This window comes from Mastomys coucha, unplaced genomic scaffold (genome assembly GCF_008632895.1).
Source record: "Mastomys coucha isolate ucsf_1 unplaced genomic scaffold, UCSF_Mcou_1 pScaffold22, whole genome shotgun sequence".
Lineage (NCBI taxonomy): Eukaryota > Metazoa > Chordata > Mammalia > Rodentia > Muridae > Mastomys > Mastomys coucha.
The window spans coordinates 133422314-133446940 of NW_022196905.1; the positions used below are offsets into that span (position 1 = coordinate 133422314).

At 47.7% G+C, this 24627-nt stretch overlaps 1 protein-coding gene across 2 annotated transcripts in view; it reads left to right on the top strand.

The window, feature by feature from the left end:
* Dnaaf5 (dynein axonemal assembly factor 5) overlaps positions 1 to 22797 on the top strand; it is a 37925-nt gene extending 15128 nt beyond the window's left edge. Inside the window, exons 7-13 of one of the 2 annotated variants that reach the window (XM_031338465.1) lie at positions 2219 to 2362; positions 6414 to 6582; positions 10831 to 10978; positions 14746 to 14896; positions 18979 to 19135; positions 20697 to 20945; positions 21908 to 22797. In XM_031338465.1, the coding sequence (XP_031194325.1) occupies positions 2219 to 2362; positions 6414 to 6582; positions 10831 to 10978; positions 14746 to 14896; positions 18979 to 19135; positions 20697 to 20945; positions 21908 to 22044 (1155 nt within the window). In that variant the 3' untranslated portion in view covers positions 22045 to 22797. The remainder of the gene's footprint in view (positions 1 to 2218; positions 2363 to 6413; positions 6583 to 10830; positions 10979 to 14745; positions 14897 to 18978; positions 19136 to 20696; positions 20946 to 21907) is intronic. The other variant, XM_031338466.1, reaches the window with a different exon arrangement.
* The last annotated feature ends 1830 nt before the right edge of the window (positions 22798 to 24627 follow it).

Consider the following 24627-nt stretch of genomic DNA (forward strand, 5'->3'; position numbering starts at 1 on the left):
CGTTAGCAAGAAAAGACATGTGTTTAGGTGGGCTTTTAGGTGGGCTCAATGCTCTTAGACCTGGAAGTTGACAGCTCCACAGAGCTTCCCGACCCACTTCATGTGAAGTTGTTTAGGATGTTGAATTTCTTATGGTCATGAGAACATGATAAGACCCTCTTTAAGAACAAACTGAGGGCTGATGTGTAAGTATATGTACTTTTATTTGACTTGCCTGTCACTGTCACTCCTATTTATTCTGTGCTCTGTGGAACCTGTGGAATAGACAAGGTAGAGGAATGATAAAGGACATGAATGCAGAAAGAAGCCCGTGGGATTTCTGCCTTCCAGCAGCCTATATCAGGTGCTTCACAGGGTCCCACTGGCCACCCAGCCATGGGTCCACAGGAAATGCACCTGAAGCCAAGTGGAGCCAGGGATGTGCAGCTTCACCTTCAACATCTACATCTGTTATAAAGCTTGTGATTGCCGGGCAGTGGTGGTGCACACCTTTAATCCCACCACTTGGGAGGCAGAGGCAGGCAGATTTCTGAGTTTGAGGACAGCCAGGGCTACACAGAAAAACCCTGTCTCAAAAAAACAAAAAAAAAAAAAAGAAAGAAAGAAAGAAAGCTTTGATCTTTCTGTGGTGCAAGCTAGACAAGCACTCCACCAGCTGAACCCTAGCCTCGCCCCACTCTAGGTATTTTAAAGTAGATCTAAGACAGTGGGTCATTTCAGCATGGGAATAGCACAGAGTTGTTCAATGTGAGATTTGGAAGGTTGGCTGGTTGGGGTTTCTGTTTGTTTTGTTTTGTTTTGTTATTATTATTATTATTATTATTATTATTATTATTATATATAAGTACATGCTGTAGCTGTCTTCAGACACTCCTGAAGAGGGTGTCAGATCTCATTACGGTTGGTTGTGAGCCACCATGTGGTTGCTGGGATTTGAACTCAGGACCTTCAGAAGAGCAGTCAATGCTCTTAACCACTAAGGATCTCTCCAACCCTTTTGTTATTGTTTTTTGTTTTGTTTTTTTGAGACAGTCTTGTATAGCATAGGCAGAACCTTAACTAGGTAGCTGAGTTTGGCCTTGAATTCTTTTTTTTTTTTTTTTAAAGATTTATTTATTCATTATGTGTAAGTACACTGTAGCTGTCTTCAGACACACCAGAAGAGGGCATCAGATCTCATTACGGGTGGTTGTGAGCCACCATGTGGTTGCTGGGATTTGAACTCATGAGCTTCTGAAGAGCAGTCGGTGCTCTTCCCCACTGAGCCATCTCACCAGCCCGGCCTTGAATTCTTAATCCCCCTGCCTCCACCTCCCAGATCCTGGGATAACAGGCCTGTGAATGAAAAGGGAAAGGAAAAAAGGACAGGGCCTCTCCTAAGGGACTGAGGTTTTATTGTAGATAGAAGGGAGGACAGAGGCAGAGACAGCTGGGGCAGCCCGAGTGAACATTTCCCAGCATACTGAATTGGGCCTTGTGAGGAAAGGGAAGGAGGGCCAGGAGCCAAGAGGCTAATAAGCAAGAGGCCAGCGTAATCAAAATGGCTGGCCTATACAGGAATCAGAGACGCCAGGGGAAGGAAACTCAGCCTAATCCCTAGGCTAGGAAATTTGGGGTAGGATACAGGTATGCCAGCCAGAATGTCTGTGACAGGTACTGGCGATGCTAAGGGAAGCCGTACTCACTCGCACACCTGGGCTCTCACCCAGGAAGGCAGAAATCCCACAGGCTGCTTTCTCCATGCATGTCTTTCTCATTCTTATCCCATATCTGTTTCACAGGTTCCACAAAGCACAGAATAAATATGAACAGCAGCTTTAAGATATGAGTGAAGATTCACAGTGTGTATTCTTTGGTTTGGTTTGGTTTGGTTTGGTTTTGGTTGTTTTGAGAAAGAATTTTTCTGTGCAGCTCTAGCTGGCCTGGAACTTGCTTGTAGATCAGGCTGGTCTTGAACTCCTCTCTGAGTTCACTTCTGCCTCCCAAACACTGGGATTAAAGGCATACCCCACACCATCTTCTGGCCCATGATATGTATTCTTTATTCCTCTGAAGCTTCTCTGCTGGCCCACTGTGCCCTTCTCAATGGTTGTGCTCAGGTCACCTGTAGCCCTCAGGTGGGGTTCGGCAACTCCTCTGGCTCTTGCTGCGTGCATGGGTACCACACTGACAGTGGGCTGTGGAGAGAGGGATGCTGACTCCCACTGTTGTCTTCCAGAATCTCTACCTGGAGCATCTGCTGCTGTGTGTGCAAGCTCTGCTGTCTGTGTGTCGGGAAGACTGTCGTGATGCCAGCCTGCAGCTCCTGGAGGTGCTAGTGGCAATAATGGCAGTGTCAGATGCCGTGGGTCTTGAGAAGAAGGTAAGGGCACAGCACCCTGCGCTACGATCTCTTTCTATAGGAAATGTAGTTGTTTTCAGTCAGTCTCCAGTGTGGTTGAATTTCAGAGCCGGGGCAGGCTAGACTAGCAAAGATGAAAGAATTCAGAATATTTAGGAGGAGTCTCTCACAGGTGGCCTCCAGGGAGTGACCCCTTTATCTAGGAGTGAAGATGTTTAAGATTGGGAACGCTGGACAGACGCTGTGCTGCGCTTCCCTCCAGTCTCTTGGTGCTTCAAAATATTCCTGTGCAGCCAAAAACTGTAGAGCAGGCTGAGGACTGCCCTCTGTAGCACAGCTCTTGGAATTATTTCTGACCCTTTGACTCTGCATTTAAGCTTTAACATTTTCTTTGCTTTTTTTTTTTTCCTGTTTTTTAGATGGCCTTATTATGTACCCTAGGCTACCCCTGAACTTCTGAAGGCAAACTTCTGTCTCACAAAATACTGAAGTGACTGAAGTAGACCCTGAGTGTCCACCTCTGGTCTCCATGTGCACGCATGCCCAAACCTCTTTAACATATAATCCTTGTGAGCCTTAGTAACCATCTGGGGCCAGGTGCTGCTGCTTCCGGTTGAGGCCGGAGCAAGGCTCTCGGCCACAGTCCTGGGCATGCAGGAGGCTTAGGTGGCCTGTGGAGCCCTGCCTGAGGGGGGGCTTTCCTCTCGTTGGGAACTTTCTCAATTCAGAGTCTTCTCTGTGAAGAAACCTTTATAGAGGGTATGTGTCGGATATCATCAAAGACAGATGATAGACTATGAGTTCTAGCAAGGCTGTGCCTACAGGCCACAGGAAGGAAGCCAAAGCCCTCAGGTCAGAAACAGAGATATGGCCCACTGCCCTGGGGAATGTCAGGGACTGCCTAGTGTAATAAATCCTCCTTCAGCCCCCCACTAACCTTTGTGGTTGGTTCCAGAGCACCAGCAGGTAGTTTTTGCCTTGAGATGTGCTCTGGGTAGGAGAGCTAAGCAGGGCGGGTGCAGGCAGCTTTCAGTGACTGTTGTTTTATGGTTTGGGAGGTTTGGGTGGTAGCTTGTGTGTGTGAGGGTGAAGGGTTGTCCATAGCTCGGGTGGGGCCTTTCATGCCAGTGTGCACTTTGCTCTGACATGCACTCCCAGCCCTCTTCCCTTCAGTCTTTCAGGGCTTTTACTTTGTTTGGGTTTTTGGTCTTTTTAGTTGTGTACATATGTGTGTTTGTATGTGGGCATGACCACATGTGTCCTGAGAGGCCAGAGATATCGAATCCCCAAGAACTGTAGTAACAGATGGCTGTGAGCCCCCTGACTTGGGACCCTAACGCAGGACCTCTACAAGAAAGCATTGGGCCATCTCTCCAGACATGGGTTTTTGTATTTGTTTTGTTTGTTTTGGTTTTTTGGTTCGTTGGTTGGTTGGTTTTTTGACAGGGTTTCTCCCTGGCTATCCTGGAACTAACTCTCTTTGTAGAGCAGGCTGGACTCAAACTCATAGAGATCTGCCTGCCTCCTGAGTGCTGGAATTAAAGGCATGCACCACCAAGCCCAACTGGACTTTTGTTATTAAACAAGGTCTTTCTGTGTAGTGCAGGCTGACTTTGAACTTTTGATCTTCCTGCCAGAGCTATCTATAAATTGTAACAGGCTCATAGGTGTAAGCATGTGTGCATATTCGTATGATTGTGTGTGTGTGTGTGTGTGTGTGTGTGTGTGTGCATGTACATGGGAGTGTGTACATGTGAGTGTGTGTGTGTGTGCCCGAGCTCAATGCCAATGCCATTCCTCTGGCATCATCCAGAGTTTTTCTTTCTTTGCCTTCCATTTTGCTTCTGAAAGATTTTTTGATTTGTGTATGTGTACATGAGTGCAGTACCTGCAGAAGATAGATGAGAGCTTCAGATTCCATGGAGTTAAGAGTTGTGAGATGGGGACTAGAGAGATGGCTCAGCCATTAAGGGCACTGACTGCTCTTCAAGAGGTCCTGAGTTCAATTCTCAGTAACCACATGGTGATTCACAACCATCCGTAATGGGATCTGATGCTTCTTCTAGTGTATCTGAAGACAGCTACAGTGTACTCACATATATAAAATAAATAGATCTTTTTAAAAATTTTCTTCTAAAAAGTTAGGGTATGACCTTCATCATGGATTGTGGGAACTAAGTTTGAGTCCTCTGCCAAAGCAGTGTGTGCTCTTAATTGCTGAGCCATCTCTCTGGCCATACCTATCTGCCTATCTGACCGTCTTTTACTGCGTTACCAAACAGGCCAGGCCAGCCAGCCAGCAAACCCTAGGGACCACCACACCCACTCCATCTCTGCCTCTCCACTGCTGAGATTATAGGCATACACCTCCATGCCTGGCTTCTCATATGGGTTCTTGAGACCAAATTCAGGGACTCACTTACAAATGACTAAGCAATCCTTCCCTTTTCCCCCAGCTCTGTCTTTAAAACTACTTTGCCTCTTGTTCACATGTGGTCAAGTCCCTGTTAGCATAGGCTCTGAACAGCTTTCAGGAGCCATGTGCATGCACAAATTTACTTGCATGTGGGTTTGTAGACACACACAAATGAGCTGGGCTTCTTGGGCTGCTGAGTGGATAGGTTTGTGTCTGTTCTTACCTGCTGTAGAAACAGCACTGACAAGCAGAAAGTGTTATAGGGAGGGCATCAGCCCCAGTGTAGCCCTGCTGTGGCCCCTTGTCTGCTCTTTGGTGGGCTTGTTCTACAATACTTACTTCCTGGTCAGATGTTTCCATTTAGCTGATGTTTCCTGTAGGTCTTAGACCTCAGATGACAAGAGAATCTCCAGGAATGGAAAGCTTTAAAAAGTAGACTCCAAGCTGTGTGCTGTTGGCGCATGCCTTTAGTCCCTGGACTCTAGAGGAGAGGTAGTTGGATCTCTGAGTTAGAGGCCAGCCTGGTGTACACAGTGAGTTCCAGGACAGCCAGGGATAGTGTGAGGAATGCTATTTGAAAAAAACAAAAAATAGGGATCTAATGATTACCCAGATATCAGCTAATAGCACCAGTAGGCATATCAAAGTGGGCAGGGGAATACTCATAAGTTCTCAAATCTACATAGAGAAATACAAAAAAAAACTAAGGAATGCTGAGATCAGGAGAAATACTATTTCCTAGGGAAGAACACACCGATTTACTATCCATACGAAATGGGCAGCCCTGAAAACGTGCATACAAGTAATATTATACAGACTGAACAGGTTATATTTGGAAGTATATATTTATATATAGACATTTATATAATAACAATTGGTGAAAAAAAGCCATACTTTTCATGTGCTCTTCCAGAGGTTCTGAGTTCAATTCCCAGCAACTACGTGGTGGCTCATCACAACTGTCTAATGGGATCCATTACCCTCTTCTGTTATATCTGAAGACAGTGTATTCACATACATAAAATAAATCTTCAACTAAAAGTATTTTTAAAAAATGGTAGCCTTTAGGGGGCCAGTGAGATGGCTCATCATGTAAACTAGCTTGCCACCAAGCCTAACAACTTTAGTTTGATCCCTGCAATCCAATGGTGAAAGAGAGCTGACTCCTTCAAGTCATCTTCTGACTTTGAGCCATGCACTGTGGCCTGTATATCCTCTCAGGAAATGTAAATGAAGAGAACAGCTGCACTCTAAAGGCGGGGCCATAACTCAGCTAGTGGAGTAGCTAGTGTGTATGATACAGCATAAAACTGTGTGTTAGCACATACCTATAAGTATAATGATCAAGTTGGAGGCAGGATGAATCGGAAGTTGAGGTCATCTTGGCCAGTCAGACTACATGAGATCCTGTCTCAAAAAAGCCCCTTCAAAAAAACCTCTTGGTTGGTTTCTTTGAGACAGGGTTTCTCTCTGTAGCCATGGCTGTCCTGGAACTCACTCTGTAGACCAGGCTGGCCTCAAACACAGAGCTCCAACTGCCTCTGCCTCCCAAGTGCTGTGATTAAAGGTGTGCGCTGCTGTCCCCACCACCCTGCCAAAAAAATATTTTTAGTTTAAAAATTAGTCTGGTCCCAACCTTTGTATCCCCTTTTGTAGGCTCAGAAGACCATGGACACACTGGCCGAGATGGAGGATATCCCCAGCAGTCAGGACCTCTACCGCAAGCATCTGGGCGCACTTTTGGAGCAGCTGACAGCCTCGCATGGCGAGTGGGCTGTGCACTCTGTGCAGTTGCTGAAGTTCATTGTGCTCCTCACCCAGGCAGGTGAGTCTCAGGACCCTGGCCTTGACCCCGACATAGTTCTTGCTTGTGGGACAGGGTCTTGCTACATAGCTCAGGATGGCATCAAGCCAGGTCTGCTCCTATCTTGTCTTCCCGTATGCAGGGATCACAAGAATGAGCCACTGAACCCAGGAGAAATGTTTTCCATGGTAAGCCTTGAAAATAGGGTGTACCATGACTTCTTTTGCAGCTTGTGTTCTTTAGATACATCTGTTTTACAGTGGAATCCAGCATCTCCAGCCACAGAGGCTTTTTGCAGAAGTGAGAAGCATGGCTTTATAATAACCCTTAGTGGGGTTTTATTTTTACTTTGTTTTTTAACATTTTTAATGCCGAGAGGTACAGCCCCCTTCACAGATCCCACTTGAGCCCCCAGCTCTGGGGAGGAGAGATACAAGAGACACAGCCCCTTTCCCGTGCTCCAGCCATCCAGCGTGGCACGTCTTTGTGCCAGAAGGTCTCATTTGCTGCAGTGTTTTAGAATATGGACAAATGAGAAGGCAGAGGTGGCACCTACAGGACTGAAGAGATGGCTCATTCAGTCAGGTGCACACACATTCAGGTAGTCATATATATGCATAAAATTTTAAAAAAAAATTTAAAGGCCAGACACAGTATCATGTTCCTGTAATCCTGGCACTGGGGAGGCAGAGGCAGGAGGATCCTTGGGATTTGCTGGCCAGCCAGTCTAGGTGACTCAGGGAGCCCTAGGTGCAGTGAGCAGTGTATCAAAAATGAAGTGTGAGCACTTGAGGAGGACACCTGTTGTCAAATTCTGGCTTCCATGTGTGCATGCCCACACAAGGAAATGACAGCAGGCCATCCCACTCCCTGAGAGGACCTGCTTTGCTGGTTGGGGTTGCTCCTGGCCCTCTGAGCCCGGATCATGGGAAGGTCCTACCACATCCTTCAGGACCCAGTACCCTTTCCTCTCCTGGCCTGGGTGGTCAGCAGCAGGGCCCTTTGTACTCAACCTGGCTGCAAATGGGGGCATTGTTATAGTTTTAGTGTGGCTTGGTGAGTGCCCTTGTGTGGCCTCCGGTTCAGTCAGTGTGGTATGTGCTCTCCTTTCTGATTGGCCCAGCTCCCTCTGAGGGCCTTTCCCACCTCTCTCTGGCCCCTAAGCTCTTGGGCCTACTTGGTGTATGGAAGTGGGGTGTGGGCATCAGAGCCTACATATCGGGGGGCCTTTAAGGCTTTCTGTTTTAACTTGCTGAGATTTAAAGACCAGAAGTACAAGAAGTCACTTAGGGCAGCAGCTCCTCCTGTCCCTGTCAGAGCACTGAGGGGCACACTTGTCTGATCTGACCAATGGCAGAGTACACCCAGGTCTCCAGTCAGGAGCTGAGGGTGCTGCTCTGTTCCCTGTTTCCAGTCCCCAGCCCCAGGAAAAGCGGCCTTGCACTGGAGCACATTTCTCTGGGTGGACTTGTTTTGTTGTGAGGACCTGGTCTCATGCTGAGACTAGCCTCAGACTTACCATGTAGCTGAGGATGAACCTGAAGTCTTCGTCTTGCCTCAGTCTCCTAAGTGCTGGGGCGGCTTCTACCCTTGGGCCTGCTTTATGCAGTCCTGGGCTGGAATCCAGGACCCTTGGTGTGCTAGGCAGGCACTCTAACCACAGGCGGATTGCCAGCCCCTCACTCAGTGAATGTTTTCTTGACAGTCAGTTTGCTTCTCGCTGAAGCTGAGGTGAGAGAGTCAGCTTCCCTCTCCTGCATCCATCTCCTTTCTTCCTTTGTGACTGAAACTCCAGCCTGAGCACTTGGTTATATTCTGAGTGCTGGCTCATCAGTTGCAGGTTTCCAGACATCTTTTCTTTGGTGTTGACAGTCTGGGCAAACTCCTGGCACTTTCCTGTGCTGCTTGAAGCAGTCCTGTGGTGCCTGTCCATACTGGAGGGAACCTGCTTGTGTTGTCAGGACAGCAGCTGCCTTTTTGTTCTCCTCCTCAGGCAGATGAAGCTGCCTCCTTGAGCCTCCAATGCCATGTTGCGGACATTGGACCCACAGGGGTTTGAGAAACTGCATCTTGAAATGGGAGGTTTAGATGACTTGCTGTGTTGTCTGATTGTAGAATTAGCAAACTGTGCCTGGGATTATGCTAAAATGCTAAGTCCTGTTTAGGGTGAGGGGCATAGCTAGAAGAGTCTCGGGGCGCCTTCTGGAGAGGTAGCTATGTATGTCCAATTCTAGAGGCTGGACAGCTTCAGTCACCAGGCAGCAAGCCCTCAGGGAAGGTCTTTGTGACCTGGGGGAAGAATGGCTGAAAGCAGCAGATCCTGTCTCTTGGCTTTCAGACCACAAGGCTTGAGCAGATGGTAGGCATGCTTAAGTAGGCCTTCATTGAGGACCATCTAGGTTCTTGTAAAAATGCCAGGCAGTTTGTTTGTTTGTTTGTTTGTTTGTTTGTTTTTGTTTTTCAAGACTGTGTAGACTGTATAGCCCTGGGTCTACTGGAATTTCTTGTGTAGATCAGGCTGGCCTCAGACTCAGAGATCTGTCTGCCTCTGCCTCCTGATTGCTGGGATTAAAGATGTATGCCACCTTGGGAGGAAGAGGCAGCCTGGTCTACAGAGTGAGTTCTAGGACAGCCAGGGCTATATAGAGAAACCTGTCTCAAAAAAAAAAAAAAAATGTATACCACCATGATGATGTAATCTCTTTTTTTTTATTTTTTTTTGTTTTGGCTTTTTCAAGACAGGGTTTCTCTGTGTAGCCCTGGCTGTCCTGGAACTCACTCTGTAGACCAGGCTGGCCTCGAACTCAGAAATCCGCCTGCCTCTGCCTCCCAGGTGCTGGGGCTAAAGGCGTGAGCCACCACTGCCCAGATGATGTAATCTTGGTCCTTAGAGAAGTAGAGGCAGGTCAGTCTCTGGGGCTCAGTGGCCAGCCAGCCTAGCCTATTCATTGAATCTCAGGTCCATGAGAGACCCTGCCTCAAAACAAGAAGGTGAATGCTCACTAAGGAACAATTGGAGGCTGAGATATTGTCTCAAGTTCAGGGCCAGTCTAAATCCTGGGTCAAAAGAAAAGGGGAGCTAGAGGAATGGTTCAGCCATTAAGACCTCTTGCTGCTTTTGCAGAGGCCTAAGGCTTGGCTCTTAGCACCCGTGTCATGTGGCTCACAACCCCTGTGACTCCAGTTCCAAGAGGGTTATTGCTTCTGGCCTGATAAGACAGTCTTGCACACATCCTCAGGCACACATGCACAGTATTAAAAAGAATGAGTTTTTTGTTTTTTTGGTTTTTTTTTTTTTTTTTTTTTTTTTTTTTTTTTTTTTTTTTTTTTTGAGACAGGGTTTCTCTGTGTAGCCCTGGCTGTCCTGGAACTCACTCTGTAGACCAGGCTGGCCTCGAACTCAGAAATCCGCCTGCCTCTTCCTCCCAAGTGCTGGGGTTAAAGATATGCACCACCACCGCCCGGCCCGAATGAGGTCATTTTAAAAAAAGATTTATTTATTATGTATAGTGTTCTGTCTGCATGTATGCCTATAGGCCAGAAGAGGGCATCAGAGCCAATTACAGATGGTTGTGAACCACCATATGAGTGCTGAGAATTGAACTCAGGACCTCTGCCAGTATAACCTCTGACTTATCTCTCTAGCCTCCTAAGGGAAAAAAAAAAAATAAAGTGGTTAAGAGCATTTGCTGCTTTTTTTTTTTTAAGTTTTATTTTATGTATATGGGTACACTAGCTGAACAGATGGTTGTGGGCCTTCATTTTGTTGTTGGGAATTGAATTTTTAGGACTTCTGCTTGCTCCGTTAGCCCTGCTCACTCCAGTTAACTCTGCTGGCTCAGTCCCTGCTTACTCCGGCCCAAAGATTTATTTATTATTATCTAAGTACACAGTAGCTATTTTCAGACACACCAGAAGAGGGAGTTAGTTCTCATTACGGGTGGTTATGAGCCACCATGCGGTTGCTGTGATTTGAACTCGGGACCTTTAGAAAAGCAGTCAGTGCTCTTAACTGCTGAGCCATCTCGCCAGCCTATAATTTTTTTTTTTTTTTTAAGAAAGAATTTAGAAATTGTAAAGAGAAGCTGGATTTGTGTCTTGGTCACATGATGAGGCATGCCAGAGACAGTCTCTTGTTAGTGTCCTCAGCAGTTGGGAGAACAGCATGTCAGGAACGGGAACCATGGCACTGTGGCCTGCAGGCTGCCTTCCCCAGCAGTGAGGCCTGGGAAGCCATCAGCTTGCTGCAGCCCCTTTTCTCTTTCCTAGGCCCTGCTGTGGGAGAAGCTCTGCAGCATGTGATCCCCACCCTCAGGGCCTGTCTCCAGCCCACCACAGACCCACACATGCGCCTGAAGCTCTTCTCTATCCTGGCCACGATGCTGCTGAGGCCTAAGGACACTGTCGACTCTCAGGGGTAGGTCTGCCCATCTGTGTACGGCCCACATACGTGTTGGATGGGTCTTCCCATGCTACCCTGGGCAGGGCCTCTGAGGTCTAAGCTATGGGCTTCTTGGTGGTCTGTATCTCTAGAATCCACCCCACTAGGTAAACAGTGATCTTGGTGAGTATGTAAGAGAGACACAGACAGTAAATCAAAGCCACTTTAGGGGAGTCATTAAAATTCCATCCAGTTAGAAAGTTTTAGGGCACATTAACTATTAATGGCTTCTGTTTCGGCTGTTCTGTTTTAAAAGCCTTTTGGCACCTTTCAGACCTAACAGACCTGACTGAATTAGCATTGATGGTGAAGGCTTAAGGGTAGCTTCTGTTATCTCAGAAAAGCTCACAGGCAGCTCTGCAACTTAAGAGCCTCCAATTTTATGGCTTTGAAGTAAACGGAAAGTGGAACAAAGAGCTTAGGGAAGAACAGGCTCTCAGGGGAGGAGGGAAGCAAGCCAAGACCAAGCAGCCCGTCCTGGGAGGGGATGGTACAGTGAGAAGCTGAGTGTGGTAGGGGATATAGAAAATCAGAGCTGCCCTGGAAAATCGCGCACTGCCTTCCTTGGTTCATTGAACAGAATAAGGTTCAAATCATTCTGGGACCTCCCAATCCTGACCCTTGGCAGACTGGGTCTTGTGGATGGAGACCTCAGTACTTTAGTCCCATTCGAGCTCCTGGATACCACCCTCCACCCCCCAAACCTCCCAAAACATAAAACCTGTTACCATGAAGTGTAGTCAGCAAACTATAAAGTTCCCTATGAGTTGCTGGTTTTAGCTTTCTCATTCAAATGCATTCTTAATGTGGGGCTGACTGCCAGCCTCTCACACACTGCAGGAAATTCTGTTTCCTGCAATCTAAAAAAACCTCTGGGCTGAAAAGGGACCATAAAAAGGTATTAATGAGTGTCTTGGCAACAGGCCATCAAGCAGGGGTATACACAGGAGTGGAGTGAGTGAATGGCTGGGCTGCCACCAAGCTGTAGCCTTTTCCACACACCCAGTGTGCTGAGGAACATTGCCACCTCTGACCCACAAACACAGCTGTCAGGTTTGGGCCAGGTTCCCAATGACACACTTCAGACCTCTTCAGGGATCAAGTCAGTCTAGAGAATCCAATTATGCAGATGAGTTACTGAGTGAGAGATTGCTACTGTTTGGGTAGGGACAGTCTGAAAACAGTATTGTCTATAGTTTCTATTGCTGTGATGGAACACCATGACCAAGAGAGATGTGAGGAGTTATTTCACTTGTACTTCTATGTGACATTCCATCACTGTGGGGGCAGAACCTGGAGTTGATGTAGAGGCCATGGAAGAGGGCTGCTTGCTGGCTACTTCTTGGCTTGCTCTGCTGTTTTATAGCACCTGGGACCCCCAGCCCACTGGTGGCACCACCCACAATGGCCAGGTTCCTCCCATCTCAACCACTAGTTAAGAAAATGCCCTCCGGACTTGCCTATAGCCAGATCTTATGGGGGTAGTTTGTCAGTCATGATCCCCTTAGAGTTAGTCTCTCAGTTGATGTAGTTTGTGTCAAGTTAACATAAAACTAGTCAGCACAAAATATCATTTAATTTTTATTTATTGATCACAAATTGGTAGAGTGAAAGGTTGGTTGTCCAGTCAAAGCTCAGTCTAAGGATGTCATCTCTGGTGGGGAGTGGGGATTCTTAGAGAAGCCTCACCTAGTGAACCAGAGTGGTAGCACCACAGCATCCCACCTACCACAAAACCGGAGACTCCCACTCCCCCATCCCTGCCTTGCACTTTTGCCTGAGCTATGGAGATGCCTGTGAGAGAGCCGGAGGGGACAACAGAAAGCTCTACTGGAGCCACTGCCTTTGCAGGGGCCTTTGCTTCAGTCCTTTTGGCAACCTTAAAGTAAAATTTCATGTAAAAACTCTGGACTAGGGCCCAGTAGGATGATGCAGTGAGTAAAGTCATTTGCTTCCAGACCCGACTATTTGAGTTCAGTCCTCAGGACCCCCACATGGTGGAAGAAAGAAGCCACCTCCTGCAAGTTGTCCTCCGACTTCCCTGTGTGCACTGTGGACGTGTACCACACCCAACTCACGCCTACAATAGATAATAAAATGTAATGCAAAATTAAGAAACAAAATGGTGGCCTAAGGCCTAGGACTATGGCTCAGCTGGTAGAGTGCTTCTTGGCTCACAGGAAGCCTTGGATTCCTTCTCCAACACTGCATAAGCCAAGAGTGGTGGTGTATACCTGTAATCCCAGCACTCAGGAGGGGGAACGGGGACCGGGTATTCCGGGCTAACCTAGACTATATAACAAGACCTCGTCTCAAAAAACAAACGGCTGGAGAGATGGCTCAGCATTTAAGAGCACTGACTGCTCTTCTGTAGGGCCTGAGTTCAAATCCTAGCAACCACGTCGTGGCTCACAACCATCTGTAGTGAAATCTGACGCCCTTTTCTAGTGTATCTGAAGTCAGCTATAGTGCACTTAGATAGAATAAATAAATTTCTAGGCCAGAGTGAGCAGGGCTGGAGTGAGCAGGGCTGGAGTGAGCAAGGCTGACCAGAACAAGCAACCTTTATTCCCAGGAACCACATGTGGCTCACAACCATCAGTACAGCTACAGTGTACTCGTAAATAAATAAATAAATAAATAAATAAATAAATAAATAAATCTATCTTTAAAAAAAAATTAACTTGTCCTTAGAGAGACATGGCCAATGAAGAGGCAAAAAACAACCGAGCAGATAGGGTTCAATCCCCAGCCTTGTACAAATTGGGGGTGGTGGAACCTGCCTGTAGTTTCCATACTCAGGCAGGAGAATAAGACATTTAAGATTATCATCTAAAGCTACATAGGAAATTTGAGTCCAGCTGGGCTACATGAGAGCCCATCTTTTTAAGTTAAAAATGAAAGTAGGTTATAGATCAGCAGTGGTGGGAGAGAAGCCCTGAGCAACTGGCAGACAGACTGTTTGCTCTCTGTCAAGGGTGAAGCCCTGAGCAGTTTGTTAGAAACGGCATGACAGACAGCTCTCCTTCGCATAGCCTCACATTAGCAAGACCTGCTGGGCATCTTCTGTATGAGAGTTCTTGTTAATAAAAGAAGATGTTTTGTGTGTGTGCAGCAGGTACCTGAAGAGGACATCATTCCCCTGGAGCTGTCCGTAGTCGAAGGGGGTTGTGAGCCACCCGGTGTGAGTCCTGGGCATCAAACGCAGTCCTCTAAAAGAGCAAGTGCTCTGCCACCCGGTGTGAGTCCTGGGCATCAAACGCAGTCCTCTAAAAGAGCAAGTGCTCCTGAGCACCAGGCCGTCTCCAGCATCGTGTTACTTCTTTTTTGTTTTTTTGTTTTTGGTTTTTTGGGTTTTTTTGAGACAGGGTTTCTCTGTGTAGCCCTGGCTGTCCTGGAACTCACTCTATAGACCAGGCTGGCCTCGAACTCAGAAATCCGCCTGCCTCTGCCTCTCTAGTGCTGGGATTAAAGGTGTGTGCCACCACCACCCAGCCCTTATTTCTTGCTTCCTTTGTTTTAGTGGTACAGATGGCAGGTTCAGTGGATGGTGACGGAGGCGTCATGTGACCCACATAGCTGATGATAGGTGCAGCACTTCAGCACATAGCTCCCCACAAACCCACCACCTTACAAGGGTCCCCTTGCGGAGGTGCACAGGATCAGGTCTAGTTCCATTCCCAAACTGGAGCATGTCCTTCAGAGTAGTCTGTGTTACTTCCTCACTTGCTCTCTTGTTCTAGACAGTTCCATGGCTACTTGGATATGGTAATAAATGACATCCTAGCCCCCAACCTGCAGTGGCATGCAGGGAGGACAGCTGCAGCCATCCGGACAGCCGCCATATCCTGTCTGTGGGCACTCATCAGCAGTGACATCTTATCATCCAAGCAGGTAAGGACAGCTGTGACCACCCCAGTTTGTCCATGTGTGTATCATGAAACCTTGCAGAACTGTGTCTTTCAGTTAGCACAGAAAGCTCTAAAGGCCTGAGGTCTGGGCAGCAAGATCAGGGCAGGTCCCAAGTCTTAGCACCCTGGTTGTCACAGGCTCCATCTCCCTGAAAGATCTAGGATCTGATTTCTGCCTTAGATTTACAAACTTAGTTTCTTGTGTCCTGTTGCTGTGATGAAATACCCTGACAAAAGCAACTCAAAAGAGAAAAGGGATACACCAGGTCACAGGTATATGGGGAGATGACATGCCAGCCTTACCTGAGTTTGGATCCCCAGCATCCGTGTAAAAAACAAAAACAAAAAACAAAAACAAAACAGGCCTGGTCACATAGGTGACTAGCATTGTGAGAGCAGAGACAGAGTTCACTGACCAGCCAGTAAATGCCAGTCAGTAAGCTCTGACTAAGTGAGAGACTCTGTGTCAACATAAAAGGTGGTGGCTAGAGAGATGGCCCAGTGATTCAGAGCCCTTCTGCTCTTGCAGAGGACCCAAGTTCAGTTTCTAGCACCCATGTCTGGTGGCTCACAACTCCAGAGGATCTAATGCTCTCTTCTGAACTCTAAAGGCATGTACATGGTGTACATATAGACAGACACACACATAGCAAATTGTTTTGGAGGTGGGTAGAGAAAAATAATAGAAGATGCCTGGTATCAATTTCTGGCCTTCATTCACTAAGCACATGCATACACATATGCATTATATCTGCTGCAACTGCACACACAGTGTAACATGTATTATTAAGATTAGTGCCAAAGCAAGTTTTCCATCAGATACTGGGTGATGGTCTTCTCCCAAGTCAGTTTCTATCTAATGCTCTTCACAAAATTCCAAGCTTAGGATGAGGGATATCCCTGGGCTCAGTTCTTACCACACACAGATGAAACGACTGTGGGTGGCAGGCCAGGCCTGTGTTGCTGTGAGTAGTGAAGTGAGCCAGGAGACTGAAACTGTAGAAAACTGATGCCTCTGCTTCTGCACAGATCCTGTGCCATCCGCTCACGACCTGTGAGCACCCCCTGCTGACAGCAGAAGGTTGTTACCTAATTCTCACATGTTGCACTCTACAGTGTGCAGTGCCCTGTAGGTTCTGAGGAGCTCGGCTGACCAAATTAAAACAGATATGGTTAAGATGATCTGAAACTTAGAATCAAAATCTGAGCCAAGATTGCTCTTAAAGTGCAGTATTTCTTTTCCTAGAACAGCAAAGCTGCAGGCAAAACCTTCTGTTTTGTTGTGATCCCTTCCCTCCTGACATGGATACCCTCCCCAAGGTGCCTCCACCTGCTTCTCCCTCCATCTCCCCACTGGTGCCCTATCTAGTCAGCCCCTACCATCATCCTGCGGCCCTGCTGTTGTCTTGCGTGTATTGCACCATGAGAAGCCCTTCTGCTTCCCTGGGAAGAGGCACAGAAACATCCACTAGGTGGCAGTACAGTCATAACTCACCAGGCCCACAGCCTAGGGCATGCAGCCACACTGCTTGTCCCCACCAGTTCCTCCTTCACTGGCACCGCCTACCCTTCCAATCCCGTCCACCTCCTCAGCAAAACTGATTGCCTCCTGTTGACCACTGGAGCCCTGCTCAGGCTGCTTACAAACCTGTGAGCCTTTTACTGACTCACACCTCCCTCGTTCTCATGTCCCAGAAGCCTTATATATGCATCTAAATGTGCTTTTCCTCCCAGACCTTCCTCATTACTTGCTAGGCAAATGTTCTGCATTTGAGCCACACCCTGGCCCTCACGAGGGCGTTCTCTGTAGATGGTCTGTCACTGAGCCATGGCCTCAAGTCTCTCACTGGGGGATTCTAAGCAATCGTTCTGTGGCTAATCTCTGTTCCTAACTTATTTTACTTTTAATTTTGAGATGGGATCTCAGTAAGAGTCCTCAGCTAGCTTTGAACTTCCTCTGTAGTCCAGGCAGACTGAACTATGACTCTCCTGCCTCAGCTTCCAGTACTTTTCCAGGATGTGACAGGAACTCAAACCAGGAGGCAACATGGAGGCAGGGGCAGATACATGGAGTGGCCATGGAAGAGTGCTACCCTGTCACAGCCCCGCAGATCCCATCATTCCCTGCCTCTTCTTTCCACCACACCCCCGGAGAACTGCCTACACTTCACATTTTATTTTAGTAGAGCATTGGGTTCTTTTGTTTTTACAGTATCTGTGGGGTGTGTGTGTGTGTGTGTGTGTGTGTGTGTGTGTGTGTTCATGAGCGCCAAAATTAACTGTTGCGTATCTATCCTGGCTAGTTTTATGTCAGCTTGACACAAGCTAAGGTTCTCCCAAAAGGAAGAAACTGCAATTGAGAAAATCCAGCTGTAAGCAGGCAAGCCAGTAGGACATTTTCTTAGTCTGTGATTGATGTGGGAGGGCCAGTACATTGTGCTTGGGAACACCCCTGGCTGGTGGTCCTGGGTTCTAAACAAAAGCAGGCTGAGCAAGCCAGTGAGTAGCACTCTTCCATGGCCGCTCCATGCATCAGCCCCTGCCTCCACGTTGCCTCCCGGTTTAAGTTCTTGTCTTAGCCTCCCTCTGCAGATTGTGATTCAGGATATGTAAGCCAAATAACCTTTCCTTCCCAAAGTGTTTGCCTATGAAGTGCCATCATAGCAGCAGCAGCCCTAACAAAGACAAGGGCAGCGCCGGAAGGCAGTCCCCACGTGCTGGCCACCATGGTTTTTGACAGAGGGTCTCTTACTGGCTAACCATCAGACCATGGGAATTCTGCTTTTTTGCTTCCCCAGCACTGGGAATGCAGATGTGTACTACCACACCCAGCTTGTCCATGGGTGCTGGGGGTTGAACTTGATTCTTGCAAGCTCTTTACCATCTGAGTGAGTCTTTTTTCTCCAAGCCCCTCATAGTTTTTGTTGGTTGGTTGGTTGATTTTTCCCTTGGGATGGTTTCTATAGGCCAAGCTGTCCTAGAACTCCCTGTTTAGTTGAGCCTGCCCGTGAAGTGCTGGGATTACAGATAAGCTGTCTATAATTCATATGGTCTGCTTGCTTTGTGTGGCCTGACCTATCCCATAGCACTCTGAGCCAGTAATAAGTGACTCTGCCTGGTGGTGGCAGCACTACCACTAAAGGCGATGGCCTGTAATCCCAGCACTCAGGAGGCAGAGACAGGGAGAGCTCTGAGTGCGAGGCCAGCATGGTCTACAGAGTGAGTTCCATCCAGGACAGCCAGGGCTACACAGAGAAACCTGACTTGGAAAACAAATAATTAATTAAAGAGAACGGGGTGACTCACCAAGTGAGGGCACTTGCTATCAAGCCTGACAGCCCGAGTGTGCTCCCCAGGAGCCATGTTTTGAAGGGAGAGAACTGACTCTTGCCGATTGCCCTCTACACATGTATACCTGCACACCCACATATGTACATACGTAAAAGAAACAAAACCTTTTTTCGGTTTTTCAAGACAGTTTGTCTGTGTAGCCCTGGCTGTCCTGGAACTCACTCTGTAGACCAGGCTGGCTGTGAACTCAGAAATCTGCCTGCCTCTGCCTCCCAAGTGCTGGGATTAAAGACATGCGCCACTGCTGCCGGGCTAAACAAAACTTTTTTTTTTTTTTTTTTTTTTTTTTTTTTAGAGAACAGGTTTATTGACAACAATCTCATAAATACCCTAAGGGAAATCTCAAAAACTCTAAACCTAAAATGTTTAAAATCTGCTCTTGCTGGCAATCCCTCAACTAAACAGAGTTAACAGGCCAGTACAGATGAATGTCACACTTAAAATTTGCTTCATTTTAACCTTTTTGCCAAAAACTCTGAAGTTACATAATGATTCTCACCCCTCTTGGGTGCAGTCAGTCACATTCAGTTTTATTAGACATTCATAAATATACCACCCAGCTGCTGTGAACATGTAAACAAAACCAAGAAGATTCACATCTACTTGTAGGTATGATTTGACACAGCATTCCGAGCTGCATTGCCTGACGGGGCGCTGATGCATTCTGACAGCATGGGCGGTCCCACGTTCCTTACACCCATTTGTGGCCTGCAGGTACAAGAAGCACAGGAGACCCTGATGCCACAAGTGCTAGCCACTCTGGAGGACGACTCCCAGACCACACGCCTGATCTCCTGCCGCATCATCAGCATGTTCCTCAAGAACTCAGGGGATGCCATGGAGCCCGAGAAGTTCCTCAAGGTCTATCCTGGTAAGATACCAGACACACAATACACACCACATTATTTAGTAACTTCTTTTATGGTCAGACATAGAGAATGTTTCTGTGACTCCTGATTAAGTTGGTGCTAGGTATCCATATGGCACCACAGTGACAGATGAGCCAGTTTTGACTGAGCAGCCCAGCATGAGAAGGAGATAGACATTATTGGAGATGGGGGCCAGACTCTGTGTCCAGGACAAGTAGGGTGTAGCCAATAAAGGTGTGGGAAACCCTCCTTGGAGCAAAAATTGTCCAGGTCCCCAGCTTAAAATTATATGCACACACACACATACATACATGAATGAAATAAGGTTTCTATCTGCCATTGCTAGAGAGAGCAGTGTACCTGGAACCGGGGTGGTGGGGATGATGGGGACAGCTGCGTTACCTGTCCAGAGCTAGCCTAAACACCAAGCAGATTAGAAACAGAGATAATGAGACTGTCAGAGCCAACAAGATCGCAGATGGTGACCAGGATGCGGGGTACGGGGCATCTGTTAGGAGCAAAACACAGCACAAAAGGAACAAATTCATCCTGAGAAGCAGTGAGTGTGAGGGATGTGGAGAAAACCAGCACAGAGATGCTTGAGTCTCAAGGCTAGCTTATTGACACGGCTCCCAGCACATTGTGGTGGCTGATGATCTTCAGGACAGGTGACACCAGAGAGGATTGAGGACAAACCCCTTATGGTGCTTATTTAGAGTGGCTCGCTATTGTCAAAAAGCTAAAACAATAACATCTGTTAGAGGCAAGTTAAGATCTGGCCATTCTTGTACACTGCTCTAATCCCAGCATTTGAGAGGCAGGGGTAGGGGAGATTGTTGCAAATCCTAGACAGGTCACATGCAAAATTTCAAGCCAGCCTGGTCTACACAATGAGACCCAGTCTCAAAACAAACAAGAAAGCCAGGCATGATGGCACAAAACTGTAATCCGAGCACTTTGAAGGTAAGGGCAAGAGAATCGAGTTTGAGGCCAAGCTTAGCTTCACGAGCCCCTGTCTCAAAAAGAACAAAAAGTCCTAGGCTAGGCATACTTGTGTGCGCCTTTAATCCTAGAACTTCCAAGGCAGAAGCAAGCAGATCTCTGAGTTCGAGGCCAGCCTGGTTTATGGAGCAAGTTCCAGGACAGCCAGGGCTGCACAGAGAAACCCTGTCTTGAGGGGAAAGAAGTTTCTGCCCGTCAGGAAAGGTAGATCTATTTTTGAGGCAGCAGGCAACCTGGTGAAGGAATTCCCACAGAAACAAGCCAAGGATGACACTGTGGTTGGGTTACTTAACCTCAGGCTCTTGAGCCTGCAGCAGTTGTGAGGAAGGTCAGCCCTGTACTATTGTCTAGGTCTTCATGGGGGTTTCATTGTATTTGTCTAGGTCTTCATGGGGGTTTCAGGGCTGTTTGGACTGAACAGTTTCAGGGAAGTGAGGGCCATCCATGAAGATGCCCAGTGCTGAAGCATCTTCTCTTCCGAGAGGTGGATTCTTGGGCCCCCAGAGCAAAGGCCTTCCACATTTGCACCTTGGCCCTCATGCCTACTCCCGCTCCCCACAGAACTCTTGAAGCGCCTAGATGATGTCTCCAATGAGGTGAGGATGGCAGCTGCTTCCGCCTTGCTCACCTGGCTGAAGTGCATCGAGAGCTTGGATGGGAAATCTGCCTATCAGAGCAGCGTTCAGTTCCTATACCGGGAGCTGCTGGTCCACCTGGATGACCCGGAAAGTGCCATCCAAGACACCGTCCTAGGTGAGCTCTCCAGGCCACAGTCTGCAGGGCCTGTGGCTTCTAGTACACTGAGACCAGGTATGTGTGCGTGCGTTTGCCTGTGCATGTCTGTGTATCGCATGTGTGCAATAGCCATGAAGGCCAGAAGAGGGCATTGGATACCCTCCAGCTTGAATTACATATGGGTGGTTGTGAGCTGCCATGTGATATGAGAATCAAATCCAGGTCCTCCGGAAGAGCAGCCAGTGCTTTTAACTGCTGAGCCATCTTTCCAGCCCCCACCTTTTTATATTTATATTTACTTTGTGTGTATGTATGTGGGCACGCGCACCAAGCATCATGCACATGGAGATCAGAGGACAACTTGCAAGAGGTGGTTCTCTCTCTCTCTCCAGCATTTGGTTCTAGGGATGGAACTCAGGATATCAGACTGTAAGGCAACAAACACCTTTACAGTCTCAAAACAAATAAGATGGAGAATGGTAGAGGAAGACACTCCAGCCCTGACCTCTGACCTACACACACACACACAGGGTGGCAGGGGTGGAGGGGACGGGACAAAAAAAGGAATAAAAATAATAAGAATACTGTTACAAACAGCATAGCATGATGCAGGAAGGACACCTTCTGGATGCTGCTGATTTAGACGGAAGAAGAGTGGGAGTAGACATTGTAGAGGGTAAGGAAAGACTCTGGCTACACTGAAGCCTCCCTTGGCTTCCTTGACTTAAGCACCTGCTGGAAGAGATGTGCCATTTGTTTGTTCATAATAAAACACATTTCAGGCCCAGCGAGATGGCTTAGCAGATAAAGGCACTTGCTGTCAAGGGTGGAGACCTGAGTTCAATCACCAGGATCCACGTGGTAGAAGGAGAGAAACCTCAAATGTTTCCCCTGGAGTTCTGCATGCATTCAGGAAGGTGGTTTCAGCCCTTGGGATCTACCCAGCAGGCAGAGAGAAAAACTGCCAGTTCTGTAAAGCTGTGAAGTGGGCTCCCAGCCCACTGCTGCTGGATTCAGGGATCTATGCTCTCTTCTAGAAGTCCTCAAGGAAGGCAGCGTCCTGTTTCCAGATGTGCTGGTGCGGGAGACAGAGGCTGTCGTCCACAAACACCGCTCAGCTACCTACTGCGAGCAGCTGCTGCAGCACATGCAAACCATGGCCGCCGCTCGGTGACCATGTGCATCAGCCACTGAAGGGAGACAGCGGTGGCCTGGAGACACCTTGAATTTAAGATAGCCGTGTCCACAGCCCTGGCATCCCTGGGACTCTACCAGCCACCAGATGGTACTTGAGCATCAGCTTCTGTTTTTCCTAAGCAGATTTCTGGGATTTTGTAACATGCCTTCTTTTCATAGAGACCTCAGAAAGCTAAAATTAAAGTTAAATGCCCCCACCCACGCCAGCTTCCCAATTAGCTGCTTGAACATAATGTTTTTATCACACACCCCAAGGGGTCCTGGGCTGCTTTCAGATTCACCATAATGCTCTTCACATTGCAAGAAAGCCAAAAGCAATTGTAAAAACAACCAACCATCCACTTCTTTGGGTTCTGTCCCATCATCCTGTGCTGAAGACACAGTCTTGACTCACTGATAAAGTTTCTTCCACTTATTTTGGTTTTTGACACGAGGTTTGGAATGTCTTGCAGTGTGGGTACACTGTCCTGATGTTCTGTTTCTCTGTATTAGTGTTGCCCATGGGTAAAGGATAGACTAGGAAACCAGCCTTCATCTCTACCGCTTGCTACAGCAGTCAGTAAGGTGGTCATTCTCCAGTGTCTTTCCCACCAAGTGCCTAAAAGATTTCTAAGTGGTTGTTATCAGAAGCCAATATTTTTGTTAAGACAATGTTGGGGGTGGGGGGATGCTAACAAATTTTAACATTTCTGCTTTGCCGTTTATGGAATTAAATTATTTATTATAGTCATTTGTGTGCTCACCTGTGTGATTTAACTGATTATATTACATCCATACAGACAGACAGCTCCTGTCTCCATATGTCCGTGTCGGGGTGGTCCAGCCTGAGTGAGGGATGCTGGCCATGAACTCCATGGGATGGTCCCCTCTAGCGACAGTCATCACTGCCTCTGACCTGCATTCTGACATGAGGTAGCTGAAGGGCTCACTAGGGCAAGCAGGGCACCCCAGCATGGTCCTGAGTTGGGCTGGGCATCCAGGCGCATAAAGGTTGTCCATCTCCCATTATCCTTGCTGCCTGGAGCTCCATTGGTCGTGTGGGTGATTATTCAGCTGTTTGTTTTATCTATTACAATCCTTTATTTGTTGGAGAGGGCACATAGGCTACAGTGTACGTGTAGAAGTCAGACCTGAAGGAGTCAGTTCTCTCCTTCCACCACGTGGGTCCTGGGGATCGAACTTGGGTTGACAGAATTGGCAGGAAGCACCTTGGCCTGCTAAACCATCTTGTTGGATCGAGCACCGGGTGTTTTATTTTCTTTATTGTATGACTGAGTATTGAACTTAAAGACTTTGCCAGTGTGTTCTACCCTGAGCCATGACCCCAGCCCCTCACCTATTTAAGGCAGGAGTCACCTCCCTCCACCCCAGCTCAGCGTCTTTGCAAAGAGATATCCAGTAAGTATTTTAGGCTTCGTGGACCTTCCGGATCAGCTGTTGCTGGGGCTCCAGCTGCACTCTTAAGCCATTGTGGATACTTTGCTCGTGGGTGGGCCTGTATCCCATTGCTCAAAACAGAATGGCTGGGTCATATCTGGAGGTGAGTCCCGTAGAGTCGGTGGTTATTTGTAGCTGCTTTATTGATCTGAAGTTAGAGTGGACACACACCGCAGAACCACCTCTATCAGGCAGACTGCTTTGAGGAGCCTGCTCTCTCCACCGTGCATGTGGGGCAAACAGTTTTAACCACCATCACACTGGCCTCACGTGAACACTTGGTTTTTTTTTTGTTTGTTTGTTTGTTTTCTTTCTTTTCTTTTCTTTTCTTTTTTTTTCCTGAGACAGTATTTCTCTGTGTAGCCCTGGCTATCCTGGTCCAGGATATCTAGTTAGACCAGGCTGGCCTCAAACTCAGAAATCCACCTGTCTCTGCCTCCCAAGTGCAGGGATTAAAGGTGTGCGCCACCACTGCCCGGCATGTGGACACTTGTTAACGGTGCAGCCATCTCATCCAGCTGCCTCCTTTGGGAAAGAGGATGCTCAGTTGGAAGAGAAGCGTCCCTGGGGTGGCAGTGGGACAATGAGGACAGGAGCTATGCGCTCTCTACCTCATGTCCACCTTTACTTTTGAAGAAAAGAAAACCCTTGGTCAAGCCCATGGAAACAACTAGGTTTCTTTTATTTTTTGAGACAGGATTTCCCTGCATAGCCCTGGCTGCCCTAGAACTCTCTGCAGACTAGGCTAGCCTTGATTCAGATCTACCTTCAGAGGGCTGGGGTTAAAGGTGTTTGCCACCTCTGCCTGGTTTGCTTCTTTACATATCAGAGCCAGTGAGACAGCTCAGTGGGTGAAACTACTTGCTGAGCAAGCCAAGTGCCCCCGAGTTCAATCCCCATGTAATGACCTCCATATGTGCAGTGTAGCATGTATGCCCATACACATGGATGATTCACAACATGCAGATAAATACAAGTTACTTTTTAAAAAGGAGAAAAAAGGCCAGATGGTGGTGCTGTGCACCTATAATCCCAGCACTCAGGAGGCAGAGACAAGTGGACCCCTAGGCTCTAGGCCCACCTGGTCTAGAGAATGAGTTCCAGGACAGCCAGGGCTACAAAG